General features: G+C 31.9%; 1 protein-coding gene across 3 annotated transcripts in view; it reads right to left on the reverse strand.

The window, feature by feature from the left end:
* The window catches only part of Kif20b (kinesin family member 20B), a 51643-nt gene that overhangs the window by 21036 nt on the left and 10411 nt on the right, over nucleotides 1–20196 (reverse strand). For 2 of the 3 annotated variants that reach the window (XM_013157046.3, XM_013157047.3), the window contains 13 exons: nucleotides 19429–19500; nucleotides 19193–19339; nucleotides 18401–18563; nucleotides 17591–17884; nucleotides 13459–13598; nucleotides 13086–13224; nucleotides 12006–12234; nucleotides 11191–11231; nucleotides 7159–7306; nucleotides 4141–5392; nucleotides 3681–3819; nucleotides 2480–2599; nucleotides 739–799 (listed from right to left, as the gene is read on the reverse strand). In XM_013157046.3, the coding sequence (XP_013012500.1) occupies nucleotides 739–799; nucleotides 2480–2599; nucleotides 3681–3819; nucleotides 4141–5392; nucleotides 7159–7306; nucleotides 11191–11231; nucleotides 12006–12234; nucleotides 13086–13224; nucleotides 13459–13598; nucleotides 17591–17884; nucleotides 18401–18563; nucleotides 19193–19339; nucleotides 19429–19500 (2945 nt within the window). The remainder of the gene's footprint in view (nucleotides 1–738; nucleotides 800–2479; nucleotides 2600–3680; nucleotides 3820–4140; nucleotides 5393–7158; nucleotides 7307–11190; nucleotides 11232–12005; nucleotides 12235–13085; nucleotides 13225–13458; nucleotides 13599–17590; nucleotides 17885–18400; nucleotides 18564–19192; nucleotides 19340–19428; nucleotides 19501–20196) is intronic. The other variant, XM_013157048.3, reaches the window with a different exon arrangement.

Here is a 20196-nt window from a genome sequence, read left to right on the forward strand (position 1 = left end):
ATTTATTTTGATGCTGAGAAAAAAAATGAAAGGGAGGTAGACAGAAGGGTGAGAATTTAGATGTGTTACATATATGTACTAGTTTCCTATAATGAATATAACCATTATGTAAACATATACTACTAGAATTAAAAATTTTAAAAATAAAGTGGCAAGCTTTTAAAGATATTTTATCTGAAGTATATTCTTTACACAATTTTATCTTTCTAAAAATCTACTCATCATTTATGATACACAGAACTTTGATGTACTTCTTTATAAAATCTTGGCCATTACCAAATCAATGTTGCCTTGACTGAATGTTGCTGATCATTTTATTTCCCAAAAATAAATTTCACTTATTTATTTTGTGGTGTCAAGGACCAAATCTAAGGTCTTATAAATGGTACACAAGGATTTTACCACTAAGTGAAGTTCCAGCCCTCTTAGAATAAACTGTAAGTTGCTAAGTTACTTGTCAGAATTTATGTTTCTTTGCTTTCGATAAAATTACATGTTACATTGCTGTCTGTCTATTAAAGGATAAAATACATTCAGATGTTTTATATATATATAGCAACTCCCCATGATAAATGTAGATACTATGTACTCAAGCATATAATAATAAAAATTTAAATTAAAAAATAAAAATAAAAAATAAAAACAAACAATTCTTCAAAGGAATATTTTCTTTAGTTCTTATCACAGCTGCCTCTTTTGCAGTAATTTTAGTGCTAAACATTCAAAGTTGTTCCTGACCTTTACATACTCTCTCATATTGCTGTATAGCTTCTTCCACTTTCTGATTGCTTAACTGCTCCTACAAGACAAAATATGAATTAAATTCAAATGTAGGTTAAGCACTTATAAAAGTCGCTCTTAAAAAGAGGGTTTATTAAGTTTGAAATCAATCTCATACAAGGATGACCAACAGTCTAAAGCTTCTGAGTTTCTTTTACCAGGAGAAAAAGTCAGGGTGAAATAATAGTAAGAAAACAAGCAAAGTGAGCTTGGGTAGAGTTCAGCAGCACAGCACCTGCCTGGTAAGCGTGAGGACCTGAGTTTGACTGCCAGTACCCTCCCCTCCAAAAAAGAAAAATCAAACCAAAAACAAGTGTATGCTTTTAATCTAACTTATCACCGCCATCTTACTTTCTCACTAAATTTTAGTTAAGACTTCCCACATAACACGAAATACAAAAACAAGTGCAAAAAGATATTTGACATAGAAGAAACAAAAACAAACAAAGAGTCCTCCGTCTGTCTGTCTAGAAAGTACAGGTTTCAAAAAAGTAACAATAGTCTTAATAAACAAGACAAAATTATGGGACTGGAAATTCTATACTTATAATTTTAACCTATCAGCTAAGACTTTAAATTCAATCTCATTTAACCTTATTACTATCTCCTAACTTCTAGATTTTAGAATAAATCATTGTAGAACCTGGAAATCTGGGATACTGTATTACATAAATGCAGACGGTTTTATTACAATTATATTTCCTTAAGAATTAAAATCATGTATTTTACATCTCATTGTTCATTAATTTGTTTCATTTAAAAGCAAAGGAAGGAATACTGTTTCCTTACCCATTTAATTGATGTAAATCAAAATATAATTATTTGTAGGAAGGGGGCTGTTTTTCAAGTTTCAATTTTTAAAGAATTTATTAGAATACATATTTTATTTTACATTTTACTCTGAAAAAATTTTAATGTGTACAAAATTTGCAAAGACAGCAAATTATTTTAAACCGAAACTCCGCTTCTCCTACTGTTATATTACCTGATACATTTATAAAAAATCAAAATATTACCTCAGTACAATACTATTAATTCTACTACAGACTGCACAATGCACCAGTTTTGCCACTGTTGTCCTTTTTTTGTCTTGGGATCTCACGAGATAACACTGCATACAGTCTTCATTTTTCCTTTAGTCTCCTCAAATCTGTGACAGTTCTTCAGTCTACCCATCTTTAATCACCTAGACACTTTATAGTAGTCAAGTATTGCAGAAAACATCTTCAGCTTGTATTTGTGTTATGCTTACTCATGAATAGACTGAAGTTATAAATTTGGGGAAAGAACAGCACAAAAGGCATGTGTACTTTGGTCAAATTAAATCAGATAGTACATATGGTATCAATGTAACTAACTGTTAGATATATTAATTCTTGAATACTTCCTTTAAGTAGTTATCTGGTAGGTTTCTCACAATAGTTATTTTTTCTTTTCCATATTCTATTTATTAGGAGCCAGTTACTATGAACTTACTTAATTTTAAGTAATTTAGTTTTTGATCTTAGAAAAGGTCTGGCCTGGGAGTGTATCTTGGTAGTATGGCATTTTCGGGCAAGGCCCCGAGTTCATTCCGTAACACCACAGAAGAAAAACAAACAGACAAAGCAGAATTTGCTATTAAATACTGGTATTTAATTAGATAATAAAATACAACAACAGAATGCATTTAAACCATCTTCTAAAATAAAACTGTTACCTTGAGCTGCTGAATAGTTCTCTGTTTCATATCTATTTCCTGAGAACACTGGTTTTTCTTTTTCTCTAGCTCATTTATTTTAGTCCTCAGTAATTTCTCTTCATCACGCATTACAGATACCTACAAAGCAAATTAAAATACTTTTTTCATACTGTTTTTTGTTTAAAATTCTTAGTCTAGCCAGATGTGGTGGCTCAATCCTGCAATCTCAGCACTTCAGAAATTGAGGCAGGAGAATCACCATGATTTTGGGATCATTCTGAGCTACATAGTGAGTTTAAAGCCTTCTTGATTACACAGCGAGATCTTGTCTAAAAAAGTCAAAACAAAAATATATATAAAATAAAAATTCAGAGCCACTTGTTCAAAGATGTCCTTTAGCACAGTATTAGAAAAATTATAGATACAACTTAAATCATATGTACTATTAAGTAAAAAGTTTATAAGACAGTTTCATTTTTTACAGAACAAAAAATGATAGAGCAAAAGAGAGAGGGGGAAGTATAGAGCAAGAAAATAACATTTAATGCCCAGGAGGGACATTTGATGGCTGGGGAGAAAGTGGGAAGGATTTCTCTCTCCCTAAATTTTTCTTTGTACATTTCAAATTCAGAGTCATTAAATTCAATAAAAACTTAATCAGGAGTGGTGGAACACACCTATAAGCACAGCACTCGGAAAGTTGAAGGCTGAGAACTGCAAGAGGACAAATGCCAGCCTGGGCCACATAGTTCAAACCCAGCCTAAGCTCCCGAACAAGATTTTGTCTCAAAAAAAAAGTTAAGTCATATTGCAGAATGTCTTAAAATTCCCTGCAAACAGAAGCTGATCTTTAATTTTTTTTTGAAGAACTTGAATGTAGCAGCAGTACTTAAAAGACAACAAACTAACAACAAAAAAAAAATCATGATGGCACATGCCTGTAATCATGGCATCTGAGAGACTGAGGCTGAAAGATTTCAAGAAAAGAAAGAGAAAGATTTTAATCTCACTTAAAGCGCATGTTTTTCTTAATGTTGGTCTTCGCCAGTTTGCTTATGATGGCTAAATTTCCTTTTATGAAATAACAGTTCTCAGCATTTTAAGAAATATTATAAAATTGATAAATCCTCTAGGCAGTCCTAAAATTACTGTCTAAATTTTCTAAATATGAGAAATGATCTTACCCATCTGACGGGTGCACACTTTTCATATAACCTACCTCTTTCTGTACTTGCTCAATCTGCTTTTTGGCATCAGTCAGTTTCTCTTTCAGTTCAACACAATCATCTTCCTTTCTCTGAAGATCTGCTTTCAGACTTTGGGCAAAAGCAGAGCTTGCAGAGAGTTCTTCTTTCAATCTATAAAACATAAAACACTTTTCTCTAGTGATACAGCAATAATTTCTCTGTGAACTGAAAGCAATCATTACAAAATTACTTTTTTTTTTTTTTAACAAATTTTGAATGCACAAACTAGGAATGAATGCTTCAGAGAAGACATCAGGTGATTATTTTTTAAGAGATTTGCATGTAACATTGGTTTCTAAAAGTTTGAATTACCACAGTTCAAGTTCGTCCCTCCATTTTAACAAATTATACCCATCTACTTGTTTAAGAACTATGTAGAAAAATAAATGCCATGCATATTTTTTAAAAAGTTTTAAAGAAGATGGAGCTTACTTTTCTATTTCTTGTCTGTTAGCTTCTTTTTCTTCTTCCTTTAATTGAAGTGAATGCGTCAGATCCTGCAAATTATTTGTTAACTGTGTGATTTCTTCTTTCAACACAACTTCTTTTTTACTTAAATCTTCGGTATTTTTGATAGAATCCTTAAGGTTTGCTTGAAATTCCTTCAGCTTTTCTTCTAGCTTTAAGATGACAGATTCTTTTGCTGAAATGTCTTGCTCTAACTTGGCTACATTACTACATTTGTCTTTCTGAGTCTCTAGGATTGTTTCAAGTTCCTGTATTTTTGCTTTATAACCAATAACATCTTGTGTAAGTTCTGAAAGTGCTTTCTTTCCTTCAGCTACAAGCTGTACTTGAACACTAAGACTAACACTTTTCTCTTGCAGTTCTTCTTTCAGCTGCTGTATAAGATTTTCTTGATTCTCAATCTCTTTCTTGATGAGATTATCTTGATTCTCAATCTCGCTGTGCTTTACTTTTAGTACAATGTTGTCATCCTGATAACCTTTTATTTCTGCCTGTAATTTTTCCATTTGCTGTTGTAATTCCTGGATGTGCTGACTCTTTTTAGAGGAGGCCTTCACAATTTCCTTACATTCTTCCCAAATGGCCTCAATACTAGAGTGGAAAGAATTTTGCTCACTGAGTTCATGAATATGATATTCTTTAACCTGCTTATTCACCAAAAAATTATCACTTGCAAGGTGTAACTGTGTGTCAGGGAAATTCTTTTCCTGAGACTCTTTTGACTGAATTCTAAGTTTGAGTAAATCTATGTTTGAGATCTGAGAAACTGAATCAAGTGAACGCAGTTCATCTATTTTTGTCTGCATTAATTTTATTTGTAAAACATTGCTTGTGATGTTTTTTGTAGCAACTTCTATCTCCTCTGACAATTTCATGATCTTTTCTTCCTGTTCCTGATTTACATTTTTCTGCACACTGAGTTCAGCATTTATGCTGTCATAATTTGCCTGCATTTGTTGAACTTCTCTACTTAAAGTTAAATTCTTTTTTTCAGAACAAGAAAGTTGCTGGTGCAAACAAACAACTTGTTCATTTAATTTTTCTTTCTCCTCCTTTTCATTTTTAAGTTCATTCTCAACAAGGAGTACAAGTGTTTTAAGCTCTTTATTCTTTTCTTGTAAAACTGTAATATCGTCCTCATCTTCTGAAATGATCTGTTGCATTTCTTTACTTTTCTTTTGCTCACTGGTGATAAATGAACTAACAAGCAGAAGTCCTTTAAAAACAGGAAAATTATTATTAATCCATCAGATTTTAATAAAACCAAAAAATTACCTTAAAAGTCAATATTTAGACATATGAAAATAAACTTTTTTAAAAACCAAAAGAAGTTATTGACTGAAAAAAGACAGGTTTCAAAATATGTTGTAAGGCCATTCATACGAAAACTATAGCTCTACAAGGTAATGACAGTTAGCAAAACATACAGCAAAATGATGGTAGCTATCTGAATAATGCTCAAATGGCATGGAATAAATAAATATAGGGAGACAGAAGACAAAGATATCCATTAAAGAAAAACTGCAACTTCAGGATACAAAAGTTACTAAAAAATACTTTTCCGGAAACTCACTCCCTAAAAAGTTGGGAGTGGGAGGAGAATCTTTTTTTTTTTTTTTTTTAAAAGACGCTGGTGACTGAAGTTAAGGGTTTCACACTGAGCTATTTCTCCAGCCCTTTTTTATGTTTTGTTCATTAAATTTCAAAGTTGCCTAGGCTGGGCTGAAACTTGTGATCTTTCCAGTCTCAGTCTTGCAGAGGAGGATTACACACAAGAGTGCACCACTGTGCTTGGCTTCCTAATGGCTTCTTAGAGTTATAAAGACAGAAGAAGCCTGACAGCCTACTTTTCACCTGTAAATTATGCTTTTTACCACAGAAAACAGAAGGATATCCCACCTACAAACACATGTAAATGATCTGCATTCTCACATAGCCCATCAAAAGGGTAGTCTAACAGACACTAAGAATATTCATTTTAGATCACCCATCTTTAAGCCACCACGTAAACGTAAAATCCTCAGCCCCTAACCTTAATGCATCTCCCTCTTAAAGGCCTGCACTCTCTTCTGTGGGCAGTTTTTAAATGTCTTTATGCCTCTCACTGACATGCTTTGAAAATTCTTTCTCTGTGATAGAAATCAGTAAACACAGGTTACCTTAACTAATGGCTGAATTGAGTTGAAGTCCCCATCTCCATCCACTCTGGGGGACTCCTCATAACTCACCCAGTTACCATACTACGAGCCATTTCTACTTAACTTTTGTAACTTTCAGTATTATTTAAACTCTAGAAATCTCAATGATTTCCCCTTTTTTATTTTTACACAGATTTGTCCACTAACTTATATACATTTTGAAAACAATCTTCAATATACACATTATCAGACTATCTCCTAACTTCTTAAATACAACTTAGATAAGTTTATTATGTTAAACAAAGAATGCTATTGTCAATTATCTTTTTTCTCCAAATAAAAAAATGCAAAGAAAAAAAAAAAACAATATGGAGAGATTTTGGTGAAATAGGTACTATATTTATAAAAGTGATTTTTAACAATTATATAAGTAGAGTGAAATAGGCACACAAAAAAAAGGATAATATGTAAAAATATTAAAATTTAAGTTTTAAAATATCCATCCACCAGTTTTAATGTGTTAAGATGAAAACTTATGACAATTTTTCTCAAGATTTTTCCTTGGATAAAGAAGTTGCCCTTGCTAATTGAAACTTTTCTGTTTATTAGTTTAGGAATTAGTTTCTTTTCTTTCTTTCTTTTTTTTTTCTTTTTTTTTTTTTTGAGACAGAGTCTTGCTATATATAGTTCAGGCTACACTAGACTCACTATGTACCCCAGGCTAGCCTCAAACTTGGAGCAATCCACTTGCTTCAGCCTCTTGAGTGCTGGCCTTACAAGCATGTGTCACCATGCCTGGCTGAATTTCTTAAAAGCCTTCTACTAGAAGCTGAAGTATTATTACCTTTCTTCGTTGGTAGTTCATCTTGCTGAAGTTCATTTTCATTTACTCTTTTCCTTTCTAAACAGGTTTTAGTTTTACTGCCCTCAGGAATTTCAGCAGTTTCATGACAAGTTGATTTATTGTTTTTTAAAGATATACCAGCCTTGTCCTAAAGCAAAATTAATTAAAATTAATTCATATACAGAAAGCTACAATAAATATACAAGCTACGTAAGTAACTTCATAGTACACCATAGAACTTTACTTTCAAACTTGTTGAAACATTTTCTAAGTTATTTCTTAAGTTCTACCCTAAAATAACTGGTGCTTCTGGCAAATGAGTAACATATGGGGAAAACTAGAGAATATACATCCCTAAAATCACTCAAATCACATTCACAATTTGCTTTCAAAAGAAAAATACGAAAGCACTAACCAAAATTATTTCTACTTTTATTGGAAACTTCAACGTTCTACTCTAAAATCAACAATTGTTTTGTTTTATAATTGAAATTACTTAAAGCTGTATTGTTTTACACCTCCTCTCATCCTTTTTAAAAATTCACAACTTCATTTATCATCTTTGCTCTAAACTTTCTTCCTGAATAATAAACTATACTTTTGACTGAAAGATCTCTCATTTCCATAACTTTACTGTTTTTGTTTACTTTATTATGGTGTTACAGATCAAACTCAGGAATCCGTGCATGCTAAGCAATGCTTTATACTAACCTCTATCCCTAGTTGGCTTTGATTCATGCAATCAAAAGACTAGTTTCCCTTCTTGTCCTTTGTTTCTGGCTACCAACCACCTGTTCCCCTAACTTTCATCTGGCAAAATTTTACCTAGTCATAAAGGCTCTATTTATACAGTTAGAAACAAAAGTCCTGAGTTACCACCTTCCCTTCATTCAACTATAAATGCTACACCAGCCTAACGATTACTTGTGTTTAAATTTAGGACCACACTAAACATTATCCAGGTTTAAATTTACGAAATCATGCAGAGTGCTGGCATCAGTGAAAGAGACAGTGGGAGGCGTCTTAAGATCAGTGGTGTCTGACTATAAATATTGGAAGCCTAAAGTATCGGACCCTTTATTTTCTCCATATTCGAGTCCCTTTTCCCCTTCACTTTCTTTTTCCCTTCAGCCTTCTTTCTGTTCCTGCTGTCATGTGTTCTCCAATAAATGTAGCTACTTACTTTCCTTACCATACATGAGAACCTTAACTATGGTTTAGCCAACTCAGCTGTAACCAATGCAATCACTTTCATCTCCACAAAGTACTTCCTAAATTCATATTTGCTCTCAGCTTCCTGTCCTTATTAACTACCACTGCACAGTGCACTGTAATTGAGTTTATCCTATTTCTTTCAGGGGGTAGGGACAGGGAATGGACTGGATTGTCAAATGGATTAATGTTTATTAAGCTGTATGTTTGCCATAATCTAGCACAATACTTAGCAAACAATAGATAATAATTGCTTCTTGCCTGAAACAAATTATTTCTTATCATCCTTATTCCTTCACCTTACAACAAAAGGGGTATTTCTCCCAGTTCAGGTTCAAAAAAGTCAGGAAACCTATTTGAGTAACATATTTAAATACCAAAAGAAAGAACTGCTACTAGAGATAACAATGTGATACTCATATGGAATGTTCTACTTTTACCTCTGCGGCCACAATAACACATCCGTGTTAGAGGTATAGCTCACCAACAGAGCATTTACCTACCACATGTAAACATCTGGGTTCAATTCCCAGCCTCATAAAAAAAAAACAAGAACATCTCATTTAATTTCCAGAAAATTGAAGAAATCCTTGTTAGTATTAGAAACTGGCTTTAAAATTCCAAGGAAATTTAACTGCTTCACCTTGGTCCGAAGCAAATGAATATGAAATTACCTAAATTTGCCTTTATGAAAAGCTAAAAACCGTTAAAAGCTTTACATATTATGGCGCGTAAGTTTTTAAAGAAAATAATCTTGAATAGCAAGCATATAAACAATGCATATAATGAAAATAAGTTTAAAAAAAACACCACTACTTCTGCTTACTATGATCCATTATTATTTAAGTATACCCAACTTACTTTCACCCCAGAGCTCCTCTTCCAATTTGCTGCAGCCTAAACTTCCAATTACATAGTCTTACATCTAGATGTCCCCCTGAAACTACACGTGGACACTGGTAGAGCTTTTTGGAGAGGGCTAGATGTGGGGTGTGTGATTCTGGGATTAAGAATATGATGCTGGGCTTAAAGGTGCCCACCCTGGGTGTGGGTGGCAGTACCCAAAAGACAGATAGTCTGAAAGGATAAAAGAAGATTTGTTGCTTGATATCTTCAGCTTACTTTGGCCTGCCATGAACTGTTTCTCCTTTGCCAAGCCACCCTGTCTTGGAAGCAGCTGACTATGGACTGAAACCTCTACAAACTGAGTTCAAATAAATCTTTTCTCCTCTAACTTTGAGGGTTGTGTATTTTGCCTCAGCAACCAAAAAATAACAAGACAATTCTTTTCTCTTTTATATGGAAGGCACATAAGTTTTTGAGATGATTATTTTCAAGAGGTCAAATTCTTCTAAGTTCTCAAAGTAAGAAAAACTGAACTTAATGCCAGGATAAGCCATTCCACATTCTTAGCAAATTCAGTCTTCGTTACACAAGTTATTTTAAATTATTGGACTTTGGACCAAGACATAAATAAGTTTTTCTCAAAGTTTAACTGCCTTTAAATGTGCTTTCCATGAGACTTTAGATGCTGAAATTTGCTGATAGTATCCTTTTTTTAACTTGTTCTATCAATTCTTGAATTCTTAATAAATGTACTTTGTGATAGAATACAAAAAGTGCAGTTTTAGAATTCCTTTCAATTTTACAATAAAAATAACTAATATTAACATGCTATGCGTAGCATAATATTATTTTTTCCTACAAATAAAAAACATGTCTACATACACAAGGGAAAGAGAAGCAATGCAACATTATTAGGAAAGAAAAAATTGGAACAGACTGCCTGAGTTTGTGTCCTAGCTCCTCTACCATCGGTGGTGTCCCTTAAACAAGTCACTTGACATCTCTATAAAAACAAAAATTAATATCACATATATATCATAAAATTGTTCTGAGATTTAAACGGAAAAAAGTACGAGGCAAATATTAAATATTTTGTAAATATAAATATGTATATAAAGTCAAAGTCTAAATGCTACAACTGACTCTTTTTTCCTTTAGATAAGAGATTATAAGAACTACTTTCTATTTTTCAGTTTAATGTAATTCAGTTTGTGCGATTATTTTTATAACAAGAAAAAATAAAGAAAAAGGAATTGTTTAAGTGTTAAATCTTTTAAGTACATTATTTGGATTACTTTTTTACATACTAGATGTTAGATCTTGAATTATTTATATCCAATTATCTTACAATAGTCAGCTCTTTAGAAGAATAAATTTATAATAAGAATGTCTATACTGGAGGAGAAAAAAACAGATTTAATGCTCAAGTACACTTTTAATTTCATTTTTAGAATTATAGATGTCAAGTCTATCTACAACCAGTTAAGGTATCTAATTAGAAGTTGCAAAGCAGTGGGACCCTCCAGCAATAACCTTCATTTACATGCTGTAATATGCTCAGTTTTATTCCATGTTTTAAAACATTTAGTAATTTTAGGTAAAATGCTATTTAAATATATCTAATCAACAGCATGAAACCTAGCAAAACAATGAGATAAATCATGTGCTTATAAAGAATTGGTTCCAAAATGATCTTTCAGGAGAAAAAGCAAGACATTTGATGAAACTTCCACTTGATGAAACTTCTTAAAAGATGTGTGAGTATTCTATATATGCCTAAGTGTCCTTGAAAATTTACAGAAACTTTCCACCACTGGTTATCACTGAAAATATGAAGATATTTACATTTTTCAAGTCTTCAAATCACCTTCATTTGTTACCTTTTAAAAATTAAATAAACATACATAGTTATAATGCATGGTCTTCTTGTAACTTAAGTTTCTTACTAAAATAAAATAAATCTAGAAATATTACCTTATTAGACACCTTGAGCTCCTGAACCAATGACTGTGATTCTGAAAAAATAAAGAACACTGAAAGTAAATAGCTAAGCATCTAAAAACAGATCAATGAAAAACTACAAAACACAAATTGCTATAGTGTTACACAGAGAAAAGATTTTGACAGCATAAAAAAGGCACAACACTCGTCTGCTAATTCAACCACAAGACAGTAAGTTTCAGAAAAAGCCATATTCAAAATCCAGGGCAAAACTGAGTAATACATGCTAACTAGTAAACAAAAAGGCACTAATGTCAGAAAAGAAAAGGAGCTAGTGTCCTTCAGTCCATCTCATAATGTGGAAGCACCACTGACCTGCTACTCACTACTCATCTTGTTTCACAAAAGAAAGGCAGACTATTTCATTTCTTTTAAAACTCATAAACATATGCACATTAATCTCACAGACTGTTTTAAACCACTCCATAAGAGTTACTCTATCCCAAACCTTACAAGCCCAGGAAGAGAATCTACACTGTAAGAGTCTGCAAAAACTAGAAGAAATAAAATTTATACCTTTACAATTTCCAGAATTTACATTTATTTATAAAATTAATTTTCAGAGCTTTTTAGAAGTTTTTCTATAATATTGGTGTAAAAGAAGATGAAGGCAAAATATTTTGTAGTAAATTACTAAAGTAATACAAATGTTAAAATATTAATATGTTGCCTAGATTAAAGAATTTTCTGGTCGCTATACTAAATAAACTGCAGAAATCTCTTACACTTACCAACTATACTTTTATGTGTTTATCATATCTAATTAAGGGTAAAATACATCTGCTTACCATTTTCACTTTTTTTTAACATTTCTTTAGTTTTGATTAATTCTTCTTTGGTTTTAGTTAATTCAGTTTTAACTTCATTAAATTTTAGTTGCAAACAAGCAACAGCTTCCTGGGAATCAGCAAGAGATGCAATGTATGAGTGAGCAATTTCAGCCTGCTTCTTAATATCAGTCACATCATGTTGAAGAGAACCAATAATATCTTCAAGTCCTACATTATTATATGCATCCTAAAAACGTAAAAACCACGTCTAACATTAACAGTGGATTTAACCCTTAAATGTGGTGTCACCTGATATATATAGTTTTCAAAACAAGAAAAAATTTCAAAACTTAAAATTTTAAAAGGCTTTTGCTTTATTATTTGTTTTCTGTTTTATGTATCATAAATTATATTCCCTTATAAAAACATCACAAACTATTATAGAAGAATTATGATACATGCAGATATAGTTCCATTTATGATTCCTAAGTGGCTTTTTAGAATAATCCAAGAAATAAGCCTCTATTTTCACAATTCAATCTATGTTCCAAATCTTGTTCAGGTCACACCATAGTGGTTTTGACAACAAAAGCCTGGATGTCATTGTTCTGAGCCTCTATATTGAGTGACCAAAATCCAAAATGAATACAGCTTCCCACATCCCCAAAAATGATCAATTTCACAACAGAAAATAAATTTGGTTTAAGCATAATGTTGATTATTTATTATATATATTAAACTTTTTAAAATCTGAGCAGCAAGTAAATAATTTTTATAGGTTCATTAAACCTTAAAACTTTTAACTGAAAAAACTTTTACACAAACCCACGAATATGACACATTCAGGCAAAAAGGACTCTTATCTCCCTAAAATCAATTCAGTAACTCATGCAATATCAAAATGGAAAAGAACTGTAACAGCAATATAAACTTTTCCAAGGCCAGAAGTTATATTTAAAGTACTTAAAGTACTTAAAATACCTAATCACAATAAAGCTACATTACAGTAACATTTTACTTGTAAATTTCTCATTACTGATGTGGTATACTATATACTGGTATCACTAGTTTTTTTTTTTAATATTTCAGTGAACATACTTCATTTTCAACTTTTGTGGCACAAATTCCATTTGTTGGTTCACCTTGGGTGTCACATTTGTCAATTAAATCTTTGAAGATAGCCAAACGATATTCAGCATTTTCTTCTAGTATTTCTCGTTCCTGGAGAAGTGTTTCCCTTCATAAAATAAATTAATCTGATCAAGAACACAGAAGGCAATACACTGGTTTTTTTTTTTTTTAGTACATTATACACTAAAAGCAAGTTTAAATAGTCTAATGTGGAATTAGTAACATGTGTTTTGAGGCATGTATAAAGACACCTAATATAACACAAAAAGACAGGTTAAAAATAAAAGGACAAGTAAATAATATTGTCAATTTTCACCAGGTCATAACAGAAATAACTTACTTAAAATCAGCTTCCCGTTGAGCCAAATACTGAGTAAACTCTTGTGTAACTTCTTCTCGAATTTTAAACTCCAGTGTTAACTTTTCTTTCTTTTCATTTATTAGTCGGGTTTTCAAATCTTCTATTAAATCCAACAGTTTCTAGAATATATAAATATTATTAGAAAATATCAAGCACATCTCAAAAGAAATACTGTGAAAATGTTCCAAGATAAAGCTGTTTCCACTTAGTTATAAATATGTATCATTTTTATACTATTAATATTCTCACCAAAAATTGTACATTTTGGAAACTAATTAAGCTGAAAAAGCAAGTGAACCCTCCCACAGTTTAGAAATACACACAGAAAAAAGACTTACAGTAACTGACCAGCTCACTAAGAAAACAAGTAAAATTTAAGTATTTATTATACACCAAGAGTTATTTTGTAGAAGTTCATATTTTGTTTCATTTAACATGCAGAATCTTCAATGAGATTGGTAGCATTCCCATTTCATAGTTGGGGAAAGTAAAATTCAGATCCATGGCAATTGCTAATGGTTACGTTTAAAAGTGGCCTATGAAAGTCTAACATAGTACAGAGCGGAGAAATTGCTAAAAACCATGCTGACATTTAACCAAAAGGCCAGAGAGATATTATAGGAAATTACTGTGTTAATTTATAATCATTAAGATGTAAATAAAACTCTATATCTTTGAAAACATACAATATCATGTAATATCAACAATGAATAAGAGTACATAACATTTAATACGGCCAGTATAGATTCATAAGTTATATCATTAAGAAAACATTCTGAATTCTGACACTTTTTAAAAAAGATTTCTGATTAGAGGATTTAGCTCAGTGACATAAGCACCTGCCTGGCAAGTGCGCAGTCGTGAGTTCGATCCCCCGTACCAAAATTTAAAAGTTTCTCACTAAAATTTCTCAACAACAATAAACTTGTGCAAGGCTTGTCTTTCAATTCTTTATATCTGAAAATATTTCGCCAAAAATACCCTTTGAAATTCCACTATTAAGAACTTATATTGAGGAAATAATTGTATAATTCAACTCAGCATTTGTGCTGTAAGAATACTCATCTCAGTGATTTTTTTTTTTATGGTACTGGGGATGGAACTCATGACCTCACACTTCCCAGTCAGGTTCTTATGCCACGGAGCTAAATCCCTGGCCTCAGTGATACTGTTACTGGTAGAAATTGTATTTTTTAAAAAAAGTGAAGCCCAATTCAATAGCCAAACTTATAGAACTGGTTCAATTATAGTATTGATATAGTAACATATCACTCTGATTAACGATACCATATTAATATTTCTATTTTTCTCAATTTATTTTTAATTGAGAAAAGGATCATAGAACATTAATGCATAGTAAAAATGTATTAGCACGAATGATCAAGAGTCTCTCTCTCTTTTTTTTTTTTGTCTTTCTCCTTTTTATCAGTGCCGGGGATCGAACTCACGACTGCCTGCTTGCAAGGCAGGCGCTTATGCCGCTGAGCTAAATCCCCAGCCCCAAGAATCTCTTTTTAATATTCTATCATGAATATATACTCACATAATTTTAAACAATGACACACTTTCCCATTGTTTAAAACAATGAACAAAAACTAAATTTACATGATTGTGGTAATACTATGGAGAAACTGGCTTATTTTAGTAATTTCCAATAGTTTTTACCATTATTAATAGTTTTTGATGAAAAGGCTCTGACTATTCTAGCTGTATGCATTCTAAGTATAAATGTGCAAAATCAAAAAAAAATATTTTTTTTGTCTTTTTTTCATTTTTATCGGTACCGGGGATCGAACTCACGACTGCCTGCTAGCAAGGCAGTTGCTTATGCCGCTGAGCTAAATCCCCAGCCCCCAAAATCAAAATTTCTAACAGACCAAGATCTGTCTTAGCCATGGTGGAACCCAGGTGGCTACGCAAAGAAGCAATTCGTCCACCCTCTTGGTAAGTGCCTCTCTCTGGCAGGAGACCCAGTCAGTTGCCCCAAAATTTGTAACAAATTTTAATAATCTCAAATAGCTAATTAAAATGTTATGTATGCATGCAATGTATAATCATTTCTACTTTTTAAAATCACATATTTGTACTGGAGAAACAGCTCAGCATTACAGCACTTTGCATAGCATCCAAAGGCCCAGGGTTTGACCTCCAGCGATACCAAAAAAAGTCAAATTTTAAACAAAAATGCAAATTTATCAATTATAAATATCTAGTAATAAAAAGATGTGTATTTACCTATGAAATACAATATAAACTGTAGCATTAAACATTTTCCCTAAAAAAGAAAAAATATAACCCTAGTATATTCAGAAGTTTAACCAACATTATTTAACCAACATTATATAAAAACAACTCTGAAGAGATCAGAACTAAAACAGGACTATTATGTCTCCTTTGTCACTGAGGTACACACTATATTACAAAGGCCAAATTAGGAAGATTCCACCACATTGAGGCCAGGTAACTGAGACATAGAGCACTTGAAGTTTTTGATTTTTGGTTTAAACAACGTAAGAGCAGGAATGACTGCAGAACAGTGATGGAAATTATTAAAATGAGAACATTTAATTTACTACACCATTCATATACTTGTGCTTTGGACTTCTGTAAGTCAAAGGGTGTTGTAATACATGAGATATTAACACATGAAAACATGTCTATCAATATAGGTTTCCCAGTGTTTCTAGTCCACTTTTTGTGCACTAAGAATGCAGATCAGTGGTAGGCCATTTTCCTAGCATGTGTGAGACCTAGTTTGATCTATGCATTATAAGAGAAAGGGAGAGAGAGAGATACAAGTATAGGTATATATATATATGTTATGTAAATTAATGAGGGGAACAGATAATATGAACATGACCTATATCTCAAGACTAACACATCTTAAATATATGAGTTATATTTAAATAGAAGCTGAAATAATCAGTATTAAACCTATTTACCTTAGCAATAATATGTTTTTGAAGAAACAGAATTACTTGGATTGGGTAGATGTTTTGAGAACTATACTTTATATTGTAAACTGAAAATATGGTGGAAAATGCTAAAATCACTGGGTACTGAGGTACAGGACATTTGCAGGCTCATTCTACAATGCTTTTACAAGGAAAAGAGATCTGGTAGATTACTCCTTAACCAAGTAAGCAAAATTTAGCATTTCCAAGAGAAATCAGACATCATATTCTGCAGTGATGCAAAAAGACATTCACAACTTCACATATATAATATACATCCCTGAAGCAATCAATGAATCCAGACTTGGAATATTCTATATAAAACAAGTATCCTTTACTTAAAAAAGTCAATGCTAAATCAAAATTACTATTATGATGCTCAAAAGTAATATGCTGATTTTAGACATAGATGAAAATAAAGTGGCTATAAAGGGTACAATGGCATTACTGGAAATACTTTATTATATTAATGTTTAATTTCTTGGATATGAAAATGAACTACAGAAAAACGACTATGTTGAGGAAATATATACAGAAAGTTTCACAGTATTACCATGTACAAAGCTTGCTCTCAAACAGTATAAAACGAAAAACTGCATATTCACATATATATAAGATTAACAACTGACAAATCCAGATAAAAGATAAATCAGTGATCATTTATGCTCATCTTTCCTCAGGTTTGAAATCTTTCAAAAAATAATGCTGATATTAAAAATATTTCAGTGTGCTGTTTAAAATAAAAGGGGAAGAGACTGAGATATTACAATAGTCTCAGCTACTGGGGGACTTAAGGGAAACAGAACTTGAGTCCAGGTGTTTGCTAATTTGCTGAGAGCCTAAGACACATAACAAGAACCCATCTCAAAAAAAAAAAAAAAAAAAAAAAGGTTGGGGGGAGGAAGGGAGTATCAAGAATCCGTAGCCCTTCTGGTGGTTTATGCCTATAATCTCTTCATTCAAGAAGCTGAGACAGGAATATGGCTTCCAGTTCAAAGCCAGCTGGGCTACAAGGTGAGTTCCAGGCCAGCATGAACTACATTGTGAGACTGAACCTGTCTCAAATTCAGAACAAAACAAACCCCCTTCAAATAGAATTCATAGCCTGAACACAGAAAATTAAGCCAAACATAAAAGTATGAGTTCTTAATACATACTCTGTTCCCCCTATATCTAATGAAAGCCTTATCTTCCTCTAACGTTTTATCTAGATCTTCATCAGCAAGTTCAGCTTCCATGCTTTTGTTATTTTGGTTTTCTTCAGTTTTTTCTAGGTCCTTGACCAAATCTTCATCTTCTATCAAATCTTCTAGACTATTTTCCCACGAAATTGTTGTTCTTTTGACATTTAACATTTTATTATCCAAATTACTGTCTGAAATATCTTGAGGTGATTTGATTGGTCCAAAAGATTTCTCTTGAGAAGAATTTAAAGTATCTGGGACACAAACCTGTTAAAATATCCAACATGATTTTTAAGACATCAAAAGCAAGAACTGTCTGCTGTAACCAATTTTAATTTTGTAAGTCGACTAAATGACAACCTAAGTACTAAAACTAAGTAGCCAAAGAAAGTAGCATCCTTAAATGAAACTTGCAAGAAGAAAAAAACTACTTATACATGAAAGGATAGTAAATGTACATTCCTAGGTAAAGTTCTTAGTATTAGTCCAGGCAAAGGCTTGCTAATTAGCTACGACTAAATGAGTGAGATAAACAGACGAGCAGATAATTCATCCCCAGGAAATTTACTTTATAACATGTTTTTGATTAACACTTACTACTAAAGGTCATTTTCCTTCTTTCAGAGCAACTCTCAATATTTTATCATGACTTTATACTTAGTCAAGTATTTGATTTTTCAATTATTTTCCAAGTTTACAATAACAAGTACAAAGCAGTTCAAGGAATACTATTATTCTAAGAAGAGGCAATTAAAAACTTTTAGTCTAAATTTGGATTTATACCTTCTGTGCAATGGCTGAGAACTTTAATACATTGAGTGTTTCATCATAGGCAAAACAACACTGGCTGATGTTGACAATCATACATATTTTCCCTTTGCCATTAAAAAAACTTTGAAAATAGTGAGTCAGCTTACTTTCCCGGAATGGCACATGCTGTTGAAACCTATAGAAAAATTTTTCAAAAACTTAAAGTTAGCTAAAAAAAAAACTGTATGAAGTAAAGATGCTGCATAATTTTACAAAGAAATAATTCACCCAGCTATCATAAACCTAAACTTTAGATTGGTTATTAATCCCATGTATAAAAGTTCTGTTTATTTTCTTTAAATACCACTGCTGATAATAAAATTAAAGATAATCCACTATGCAAAAATGTAAAGATTATATTTAACTTGGCTGTGTTCCCTAGTATCGAATAATTATAACTTCCCTCATATAGAACATAAAAACACAATTTAACTAGAAATGGTAAAGGCTGGTCTAGTAATAACTCAGTTTAAAAAACTAATGCTCAAAATTTTTTTCGATATAGAACACACAGTAATTTCATAAGAAAAATGTGGCTTTAGATGCTAAACCAGCATCATGAAAACCTTACTGTCTCAAGTGTCCATCAAATATATACTGCCACAGAAAAACACTGAGTTTAATTAATGAGTCACTGATATTGAAAAAATTTTTGGAATTTTCTAAGTATCTTAATCATAATCCATATTGTCCTTACAGACAAAAGTACTTGCTAAAAACAGCAAAATTGGAAGCTTAAATACTTCATATGCTAATAACACTTACTTTGACTTTTCACTGTTCTTCAAAACATTAATACACTTTCCCAAAGTCAATAAAGAAGTGTTGATGTTCCCGCTCTCTCTTAACCTTTCACCTTCATTCTGTGTCTTTGTGCTTCGTTCTGAGCCAGCAAGATCACATAAAGACAATCTGAATCAACCAAACCACAACAAAGTAATTATTTAAAAATTTTTCGGAGCAATACAAAATAATTACAATTGAAAGAACACTCAACTTACTCACTGACTCGAAGTACACGAGATATTTCAGAATCTTCAATTTGTAATATTTTAATTGTGAATATGCTGTGACTAAAAAAAAAAAAAAGATCCAGGTTGTTTTTTTCATTTTTAATTTCTGCATTTTAAATAGGAGATACCTAACATCTAACTGTACCTCTACTTACAATCTAGTTTTAGGTATAGCCTGTCAGTGAATTTTCAAACTAGCTGCCAGATGTGTCAATCCAGTGTATCACTGTCAATACCAGACCATCTAATATTTGTCTAGCCCCACTCCCTCACATCTTCTCTTTTTGACATTCCAACATCTATTAATGAAATAATATATAATTATCATTCTTCTTGCAAATACCATATTAAGAATTAAAATTATATTATGTGGAGTCAATAGTCTTTGAATATACACCTAAAACAAAGCATACATTTGATATATATATACATACACATACACACACACATATATAGCCTTATTTGGATTATAAGTCACATATGCCCAACTTAATAGGGGGGACAGGGTTCTTTTCACTCTTAAGAGAAGTCTGTTTTTGGAGTTTAATTGCTGAAATTTATTCCTCTGTCTTCTGTTTATCAATTCCATTCATCAAAAACAACTTCTGTTAATCTCTTGAGATTATAGCCTAACGCAGTATATAAAGAATATCTGTGAAGTAGAAAAGACCACCATTCTAGGCAACTGCAAAAACAAGCTAGGATACTGACATAAAGAGTAAAGAAACTTAGAATCCTAAAAATTCGTGAGCTTAA

Source organism: Cavia porcellus, unplaced genomic scaffold (assembly GCF_034190915.1).
Source record: "Cavia porcellus strain 051 isolate PalLab524CR breed Dunkin Hartley unplaced genomic scaffold, mCavPor4.1 scaffold_28, whole genome shotgun sequence".
Classification (NCBI taxonomy): Eukaryota; Metazoa; Chordata; class Mammalia; order Rodentia; family Caviidae; genus Cavia; species Cavia porcellus.